The 9640-nt window shown below is 49.5% G+C and overlaps 1 protein-coding gene across 2 annotated transcripts; it reads right to left on the reverse strand.

Moving 5' to 3' along the window:
* Positions 1 to 685: 685 nt before the first annotated feature.
* ELOB (elongin B) lies at positions 686 to 7712 on the reverse strand. Of its 2 annotated transcripts, none has more exons than XM_077789530.1 (4): positions 7612 to 7712; positions 5041 to 5175; positions 2251 to 2359; positions 686 to 938 (listed from the first exon to the last, which is right to left on the reverse strand). In XM_077789530.1, exons 1-4 carry the CDS (start codon positions 7612 to 7614, stop codon positions 826 to 828), a joined length of 360 nt encoding a protein of 119 aa, XP_077645656.1. In that variant the 5' UTR covers positions 7615 to 7712; the 3' UTR covers positions 686 to 825. The 2 variants fall into 2 exon arrangements, with proteins under 2 accessions (XP_077645656.1, XP_077645655.1); XM_077789529.1 differs by having other exon boundaries at positions 686 to 941.
* Positions 7713 to 9640: the final 1928 nt, after the last annotated feature.

Raw genomic sequence — 9640 nt, forward strand, 5'->3', positions numbered from 1 at the left:
AAAATCACCAAATTTCCCCTCGTGGCCCCAAATTTCCCTTAAATCTTACGGGATTCCCCCAAAACCCCAAATTTCCTCCTAAAACTCCTTCAGAACCCCAAAATTCCCAAATTTCTCCTAAAATTCCCTTGGACCCCCAGATTTTCTTTCATGGCCCCAAATTTCCCCCCAAATCTTATGGGACCCCCCAAAATCCCCCCAGGACCCCTAAAACCACCCCAAAATTTCCTCAGAGCCCCCCAAAATCCTCCCTAAAATTCCTCCCAAAATTCTCCCGGGAACCCCAAATTTCCCCCCAGAATTCCCTTGAGTCCCCCAAAATCCCCAAATTTCCCCTAAAAATTCCCTCTGGACCACCCAAAATCCCCAAATTCCTTCTGGGCCCCAAAATCCCCAAATTTCCCCCCAGAATTCCCTTGAGTCCCCCAAAATCCCCAAATTTCCCCTAAAATTCCCTCGGGACCCCAAAATCCCCAAATTTCCCCTCAAAATCCCCCAGGGCCCCCAAAATCCTCTGGGATTCCCCCAAAATTCCCTTGGGACCCCAAAATTCCCAAGTTCCCCTTCAAATTTGCCCCCAAAATTCCTCAGAACCCCCTAAAATTTCCCAAACCCCAAAATTCCCTCGGGACCCCCCCAAAATCCTCCCTAAAATTCCCCAAAAATTCGCCCGAGCTCCCCCAGATGTCGCCAGGGGTTTTTTTATTTCGATTTTTTGGGGATTTTTTCGGGGTTTTTTTTGGATTTTCTTTCTCCCCTCCCCCCGCCCCCCTCCCAGCCCCTCCCCCGGCCCCAAAATCGTCGGATTTGAGCCCAAATTCGGGCTCAGGGCAGGGGGGGGTCGGTGGCGGCCCCGGTGGAGTCCTGGGGCTTCATCACGTCCGGCAGCTCCGGGGGGCTGGAGAAGGGCTCGATGCGCAGCCCCTCGAAGGACTCCTCTGCTTGGGGGGAAAGGGGTTAAAAATTTACACCCGGAAAACCCCAAAATCCCAAAAATCCAACCCAAAAAATAAATCCCAAAAAAATCCCCGAAAAAATCCAACCCAGGAACCCCAAAAACCCTAAAAAAACCCGAGAGAGCCCCTCGAAGGACTCCTCTGCTTGGGGGGGAAAGGGTTAAAATTACACCTGGAAAACCCCAAAATCCCAAAAATCCAGCCCAAAAAATAAATCCCAAAAAAATCCCCGAAAAAAAAGCCAAAAACTCCAACCCAGGAACCCAAAACCCCTAAAAAAACCAATAAAATCTGCCCCAGGATCCCCAAAAATCCCCCCAAACCCCCCAGGGACCCCAAAATCCCCCCGTAGCCCCCCAGGGACCCCTGAAAATTCCTTTTATTTGCCCCAAACCCCCCTAGGGACCCCTAAAACCTCCCCTGGGACCCCCAAACTTCCCCCTGGGACCCCCAAAATTCCCCCCCAAACCTCCCCAGGAACCCTCAAACCCCACCAACCCCCCCCTAACCCCCCCCCAAACTCGCCCAGGAACCCCAAAATCCCCCCTGGGACCCCCCAAAGCCCCCAAATCCCCAACCCCCCCCCCAGAATCCCCCAATTCCCCCCAAACCCTCTCAGGACCCCCCCAAATCCCCCAAACCCCCCTGGGATCCCCAAACACCCCCCAGGGACCCCTAAAATCCCCCCAAAACCCCCCAGGGACCCCCAAATTTCCCCCAGGACCCCCCAGGACCCCCTAAATCTCCCCAAACTCCCCCCAGGACCCCCCAAACCCCCCCCAGGACCCTCCAGGACCCCCCAACCACCCCCAGGACCCCCCAAACCCCCCCAGGATCCCCCAGGACCCCCCAAATCCCCCCCAGGACCCCCCGAACCCCCCCAGGACCCCCTCAAATCCCCCCCGAACCCCCCCAGGACCCCCCAGGACCCCCCAACCCCCCCAGGACCCCCCCAGGACCCCCAGGACCCCCCAACCCCCCCCAGGACCCCCCAACCCCCGGACCCCCCAAACCCCCCCCAGGACCCCCCAGGACCCCCCCACCCCCCCCCCCAGGACCCCCCAGGACCCCCTAAATCTCCCCAGGACCTCCCAGGACCCCCCAAATCCCCCCCAGGACCCCCGAACCCCCCCAGGACCCCCCAGGACCCCCCGAACCCCCCCAGGACCCCCTAAATCCCCCAAACCCCCCCCAGGACCCCCCAAACCCCCCCAAAGCCCCCCAAACCCCCCCCAGGACCCCCAAACCCCCCCAGGACCCCCCAAACCCCCCGGACCCCCAGCCCCGGGCGCACCGCCGCTGCGCAGCGCCAGCCCCACGGTGGCCGGGGCCTGGGGCCGGGCGGTCTGGCTGGTGAAGCCGCAGTCGCCCAAAGTCTTGGAGTCCTCCAGGAGCTGATCGTCCTGGGGGAGCGGGGGGAAACGGTCCCGAAACGATCCCGAAACGGTCCCGAAATGATCCCAAAATGGTCCCAAAACGGTCCCAAAATGGTCCCAAAATGGTCCCGAAATGATCCCAAAATGGTCCCAAAACGGTCCCAAAATGGTCCCGAAATATCCCCAAAATGGTCCCAAAATGATCCCAAAATGATCCCAAAATGGTCCCAAAATTATCCCGAAATGATCCCAAAATGATCCCAAAATGGTCCCAAAATTATCCCAAAATGGTCCCGAAATGGTCCCAAAATGATCCCGAAATGGTCCCAAAATGGTCCCGAAATGGTCCCAAAATGATCCCGAAATGATCCCAAAATGGTCCCGAAATGGTCCCAAAATGTTCCCAAAATGGTCCCGAAAGGGTCCCGAAATGATCCCGAAATGGTCCCAAAATGATCCCGAAATGGTCCCAAAATGGTCCCGAAATGGTCCAAAATGGTCCCAAAATGATCCCAAAATTGTCCCAAAACGGTCCCGAAATGATCCCAAAATGGTCCCAAAATGATCCCGAAATGGTCCCAAAATGGTCCCAAAATGGTCCCAAAATTATCCCAAAATGGTCCCAAAATGGTCCCAAAATGGTCCCAAAATGGTCCCAAAATTATCCCAAAATGGTCCTGAAATGGTCCCAAAATGGTCCCAAAATGGTCCCGAAATGTTCCCAAAATTATCCCAAAGTATCCCAAAGTGTTCCCAAAATACCCCCAAAATGTACCCGAAATGATCCCAAAATGTTCCTGAAATTATCCAAAAATTATCCCAAAATGTTCCCAAAATGTTCCCGAAATGTACCCAAAATGACCCTGAAATTATCCCAAAATGTTCCCAAAATGTTCCCGCAATGTTCCTGAAATTATCCCGAAATATTCCTGAAATGTTCCCAAAATATCCCCAAAATTATCCCGAAAAATCCCTGAAATTATCCCAAAATGTCCTGAAATGTTCCCAAAATTATCCCTGAAATATCCAAAAATTATCTCAAAATGTTCCTGAAATGTTCCCGAAAATATCCCAAAATATCCTTGAAATTCCCCAATCCCCAAAACCCCCCAAAATCCCAAATCCTCAAAGCCCCCAAAACACCCCCAAAAAATCCCTCCAAAAATCCCCAAAGAAATTCCCAAAAAAATCCAGAACCCCCCCCCCAAAAAAAAATCCCAATCCCCAAAAATCTCAAAAAAACCCCAACCAAAATCCCCAAAAATTCCCCCAAAAAATCCCCCAAAATCCCCAAAACATCTCTAAAAAATCCCCAAAAATCACGAAAGAATAAAAAAAAAAATCCTCAAAAAATCCCCCCAAAAAATCCACAAAAAATCCCTAAAAAAATCCTCCAAAAATCCCCAAAAAATCTCAAAAAAACCCCCAAAAAATCCCTCCAAAAAAATTTAAAAAAAATCCCAAAAAATATCCCAAAAAAATCACAAAAAAAAATCCTACAAAAAATCCCCAAAAAATCCCGAAAAATCCCCAAAAAATCCCCAAAAAATCTCAAAAAATCCCCCAAAAATCCTGAAAAAATAAATAAAAAAGAAATCCCATAAAATCCCATAAAACCCCCAAAATTCCCCAAAATTCCCCAAAATCTCCCCAAAATTCCGTCCCCATTAACCCCTCGTTGCCCACCTTGTAGAGGCGCTGCTCGTGGGGCGGGCGGTGCAGGATCCCCTGCGCCATTCAAACCCCAAAAAATCCCGAAAAATCCCAAAAAATCCCAAAAACCCCCAAAAATCCCCAAAATCCCCAAATCTCCCCAAAATTCCGTCCCCATTAACCCTTTGTTGCCCACCTTGTAGAGGCGCTGCTCGTGGGGCGGGTGGTGCAGGATCCCCTGCGCCATTCAAACCCCAAAAAATCCCCAAAAAATCCCCAAAAAATCCCCAAAATTCCCCAAAAATCCCCAAAACTCCCCAAAATCCCCCAAAATCCGGATCCCATTAACCCCTGGCTGCCCACCTTGTAGAGGCGCTGCTCGTGGGGCGGGCGGTGCAGGATCCCCTGCGCCATTCAAACCCCAAAAAATCCCCAAAAAATCCCCAAAATTCCCCAAAAAATCCCCAAAAATCCCCAAAATCCCCCAAAATCCGGATCCCATTAACCCCTGGCTGCCCACCTTGTAGAGGCGCTGCTCGTGGGGCGGGCGGTGCAGGATCCCCTGCTCCAGTCAAACCCCAAAAATCCCCAAAAAATCCCCAAAAATCCCCAAAATTCCCCAAAAAATCCCCAAAAATCCCCAAAATCCGGATCCCATTAACCCCTTGCTGCCCACCTTGTAGAGGCGCTGCTCGTGGGGCGGGCGGTGCAGGATCCCCTGCTCCAGTCAAACCCCAAAAATCCCCAAAAACCCCCAAAAAAACCCCCCAAAATCCCCAAAAAATCCCCAAAAAACCCCAAAAAATCCCCAAAATCCCCCAAAATCCCGTCCCCATTAACCCCTCGCTGCCCACCTTGTAGAGGCGCTGCTCGTGGGGCGGGCGGTGCAGGATCCCCTGCGCCATTCAAACCCCAAAAATCCCCAAAAACCCCCAAAAAACCCCCCAAAATCCCCAAAAAATCCCCAAAAATCCCCCCAAAATTCCCCAAATTTCCCCAAAATCTCCCCAAAATCTCCCCAAAATTCCAAACTCTGTTAACCCCTCGTTGCCCACCTTGTAGAGGCGCTGCTCGTGGGGCGGGCGGTGCAGGATCCCCTGCACGATTCTCTTCAGCTCCAGCACGGTCGAGGACTCCTTGGCCTCGGTGAAGATCGTCGTCTTGTGCCGCCGGATCATCAGGAACACGTCCTGCCGAGGCGGCCGCTCAGCGGGGCCGTGGCTACCGAGCCCGGCCGGTGGCTACTGAACCCGGCCCGTGGCTACTGAACCCGGCCCGTGGCTACTGAACCCGGCCCGTGGCTACCGAACCCTGCTGGTGGCTACTGAGCCGGGCCGTGGCTACTGAATCCGGCCCGTGGCTACCAAAACTTGCCAGTGGCTACCGAACCCGGCCCGTGGCTACCGAGCCCGGCCCGTGGCTACCAAACCCTGCTGGTGGCTACCAAACCTTGACAGGGGCTACTGGGCCGGGCCCGTGGCTACCAAACCTGGCTGGTGGCCACCGAACCCGGCCGGTGGCTACCAAACCTTGCCAGTGGCTACTGAGCCTGGCCTGTGGCTACCGAACCCGGCCCGTGGCTACCGAACCCTGCTGGTGGCCACCAAACTCTGCTGGTGGCTACCGAACCCTGCCGGTGGCTACCAAACCTTGCCAGTGGCTACTGAGCCTGGCCTGTGGCTACCAAACTCTGCTGGTGGCTACCGAGCCCGGAAATGGGGCCAGGCACCCAAAAATTGGTTTTTTTTGGGGTTTTCCAGCCGGTTTTCGGGGTTTGGTGGGAGTTGTATTGAGTTGGGGGCGTGGCTAGTGACAAAATGGGCGTGGCTAGTGAAAATTGGGCGTGGCTAGTAAAAAATTGGGTTTGACCACCAAAAATTAGGATTTTTTGGGGGTTTTCCAGGCAATTTTAGGGGTGTGGCGGGTGTTGTTTTGAGTTTTGGGGCGTGGCTAGCAAGAAATTGGGTTTGGCCACCAAAAATTTCTGATTTTCAGAGGATTTGGAATGAATTTTAAAGTTCGGTTCAATTTCTGGGTCATTTTATGTCCATTTTTCCTTCCATTTTGGGGCATTTTGGGTCATTTTTGGTTCAATTTAGGGGGTTTTTTTTTGGTCCATTTTTGGTCATTTTTTGTCCATTTTGGGGCATTTTTGGTCCGTTTTACGTTCATTTTTTGGGTCGTTGTTGATTCATTTTTTTGGGGTCATTTTTGATCCATTTTGGGTTGAATTTTTTGTCCATTTCTGGTTCATTTTGGGTCATTTTTGGTTCAATTCAGGTTCTTTTTTTGGTCCATTTTTGGATTCATTTTTTGGGTCATTTTTGATTAATTTTTTGGGTTGTTTTTGAGTTCATTTTTGGTCCAATTTAGGTTCAATTTTTGGGTCATTTTTGCTCCGTTTTGGGGGTTTTTTTTGTCCATTTTTGGGTCACTTTGGGCCGATTTTGGGTTCATTTTTTAGTCCATTTTAGGTCATTTTTCCTCCATTTTGAGTTGAATATTTTGTCCATTTTTTGGTCAGTTTTGGTCCATTTTTGGGTCGTCTTTTGCCCATTTGTGGGTCATTTGTGGGTCATTTTTTTGTCCATTTTTGGGTTCAATTTTAGGTCATTTTTTGTCCATTTTTGAGTCATTTTTTGTCCAGTTTTTGGGTCATTTTGAGTCATCTTTTGTCCATTTTTTGGTCCATTTTTGGGTCATTTTTTTGTCCATTTTTGGGTCATTTTTTTGTCCATTTTTGGGTCATTTTTTTGGGGTCATTTTAGAGTCATTTTTTGTCCATTTTTGGGTTCATATTTGGGTCGGTTTTTTGTCCATTTTTGGGTCTTTTTTTTGTCCATTTTTGGGCCATTTTTAGCTCATTTTTAGGCCATTTTTGGTCCATTTTTGGGTCATTTTTTGGGTCCATTTTTTTGTCCATTTTGGGTGATTTTTAGGCCATTTTTTGTCCATTTTTGAGTCATTTTAGAGTCATTTTTTGTCCATTTTTGGGTCATTTTTTGTCCATTTTTGGGTCATTTTTTGTCCATTTTTGGGTTCATTTTTGAGTCCTTTTTTTGTCAATTTCTTAGGTCATTTTTTTGTCCATTTTGGGTCATTTTCAGTTCATTTTTAGGCCAATTTTGTCCATTTTTGGGACATTTTTTGGGTCATTTTAGAGTCATTTTTTTTGTCCATTTTTGGGTCCATTTTTGAGTCATTTTTTTGTCCATTTTGGGTCATTTTTAGTTCATTTTTAGGCCAATTTTGTCCATTTTTGGGTCATTTTTTGTCCATTTTTAAGCCACAAAGGGGCATCACCTCGGTGGGCTTAAAGTGGGCGTGGCCTGGGTGAAGTGGGCGTGGCCTCGAGGCTGAAGTGGGCGTGGCCTCGGGGCTGAAGTGGGCGTGGCCTGGAGCTGAAGTGGGCGTGGCCTCCGCCAGGGGCGCCGCGCGCTCTCGCCGTTTGGGGGGGGGTCGTTTTCGGGGCGCCATTGCGCGGCCCGGGGCGCCCCGCGGGGATCCCCCCGGCCCAGCCCGAGCCCCGCGGCTCTCCCCCGCGGCCGCCGGGCGCCGAAGGGCCGCGGAGCCGCCGCGGGGCCGCCGCGGGGCCGCCGAACCGCCGCCCCCCGCCCGCTGCTCACCATGGCGGCCGCTGCGCCGGCTCCGGCCCCGCCGCGAGAGCGCCGCCCAAATCTCGCGAGAGCGCCGCCCAAAGCTCGCCAGAGCGCCGCCCAAATCTCGCGAGAGCGCCGCCCAAAGCTCGCCAGAGCGCCGCCCAAATCTCGCGAGAGAGCAGCCCCGAGGCTCGCCAGAGCGCCGCCCAAAGCTCGCGAGAGCGCCGCCCAAATCTCGCGAGAGCGCCGCCATCTTAGGGAGGTCCGGGCTGGGGGGGGGGAGCCGCCATTTTGAGGAGGGAGAAACGGGGCGGGGAAATTTGGGGGGAATTTGGGGAATTTGGGGGAAATTTGGGGGGAAATTTGTGGGGAATTTGGGGAAATTTGGGGAATTTGGGGGAAATTTGGGGGAAAATTGGGGAATTTGGGGAAATTTGGGGAATTTGGGGGAAATTTGGGGAAAATTGGGGAATTTGGGGGAAATTTTTGGGGAAAATTTGGGGAAATTTGGGGGGAAATTTGGGGAATTTCGGGGAATTTGGGGGAATTTGGGGGAAATGAAGAAATTGGGGAAATTTGGGGAATTTGGGGGAAAATTGCGGGAAATTTGGAGAAAATTGGGGAATTTGGGGAAATTTGCGAGAAAATGGGGGAAATTGGGGAAAATTTGGGAGAAAATGGGGAAATTGGGGGAAATTTGGGAATTTGGGGAAAATTTGGGGGAAATTAAGGGAAAATGGGGGATATTTGGGGATTTTGGGGGGAAATTTGGGGGAATTTTGGGAAAATTGGGGATTTGGGGGGAAATTTGGGGGAAAATTCGGGGATGTTGGGGAAAAATTTGGCATTGTGGGGAAATTTGGGGAATTTGGGGGAAAATTTAGGAATTTTGGAGATTTTGGGTAGAAAATTTGGATTTTGGGTGGAATTTTGGGGATTTTGGGTGCAAATTCGGGAATTTGGGTGGAATTTTGGAGGAAAATTTGGGATTTTTGGAACTTGGGGATTTGGGTAGAAAATTTGGGCTTTTTGGGTGGGAAATTTGGATTTTGAGTGGAATTCTGGGTAAAAAATTAGGATTTTGGGTGGAGTTTTGGAGATCTGGGGTGGAAAATCCAGATTTTGATTGAAAAATTTCAATTTGGGGTGGAATTTTGGTTGGAAATTCGAATTTTGTGTGGAAAACTTGGATTTTCAGTGGAATTTGGGTGTAAAATTCAAAATTTGAGTGGAAATTTCTGATTGTGTTTGAATTCGAGTGCAATTTGGTTGGAAAATTCAAATTTTGAGTGGAAAATTCTGATTTTAGTGGAATTTTGGGGATTTGTGATGGAAAATTCGGATTTCGGGGGAAATTTGGATTTCGAGCAGAATTTTGGGATTTGGGGGTGGAAACTTTGGATTTGGGGTGGAAAATTTAGATTTTGGGTGGAATTTTGGTTGGAAAATTTGGATTTTGGGTGGAATTTTGGGGATTTGGGGTGGAAAATTTGGATTTCGAGTGGATTTCTGGGGATTTTGGGTAAAAAATTTGGATTTCAAATGGAATTTTGGGGATTGGGGGCTGGAAAATCTGGATTGGGGGTGGAAAATTACGATTTTGGGTAGAAATTTGGGTAAAAAATTTGGATTTCGGGTGGAAATTTTTCGATTTTGAGTCAAATTTTGAGTGAAAAATTTGGATTTTGGATGGAATTTTTTTTTTGGGGGGCGGGTGGAATTTTGGGTCAAAAATTCGTATTTTGGGTCAAAAATATGGATTTGGGGTGGAATTTTGTGTCCAAAATTCGGATTTTGGGTGGAAATTTTGATTTGGGGCGGAATTCTGGGTCAAAAATTTGGATTTTGGATGGAATTTTGGGTGGAAAGTTTCAATTTGGGGCGGAATTTCGGGTCCAAAATTGGGATTTGGGGTGGAATTTTGTTTGGAAAATTGGGATTTTGGGTGGAATTTTGGGGATTTTGGATGGAAATTTTTGATTTGGGGCAGAATTTTGGTTGGAAAATTGGGATTTGGGGTGGAATTTTGGGGATTTTGGATGGAAATTTTCGATTT

This window comes from Lonchura striata, chromosome 35 (genome assembly GCF_046129695.1).
Source record: "Lonchura striata isolate bLonStr1 chromosome 35, bLonStr1.mat, whole genome shotgun sequence".
NCBI lineage: Eukaryota > Metazoa > Chordata > Aves > Passeriformes > Estrildidae > Lonchura > Lonchura striata.

Excerpts from the sequence above, each read along its gene's own strand:
- ELOB (XM_077789529.1), bottom strand. Across the intron at positions 2,360-5,040 it reads ACGAGCAGCGCCTCTACAAG|GACGATCAGCTCCTGGAGGA; the intron begins GTGGGCAACGAG and ends CCGCTCCCCCAG. Across the intron at positions 942-2,250 it reads GCTGGCGCTGCGCAGCGGCG|CAGAGGAGTCCTTCGAGGGG; the intron begins GTGCGCCCGGGG and ends TTTCCCCCCAAG.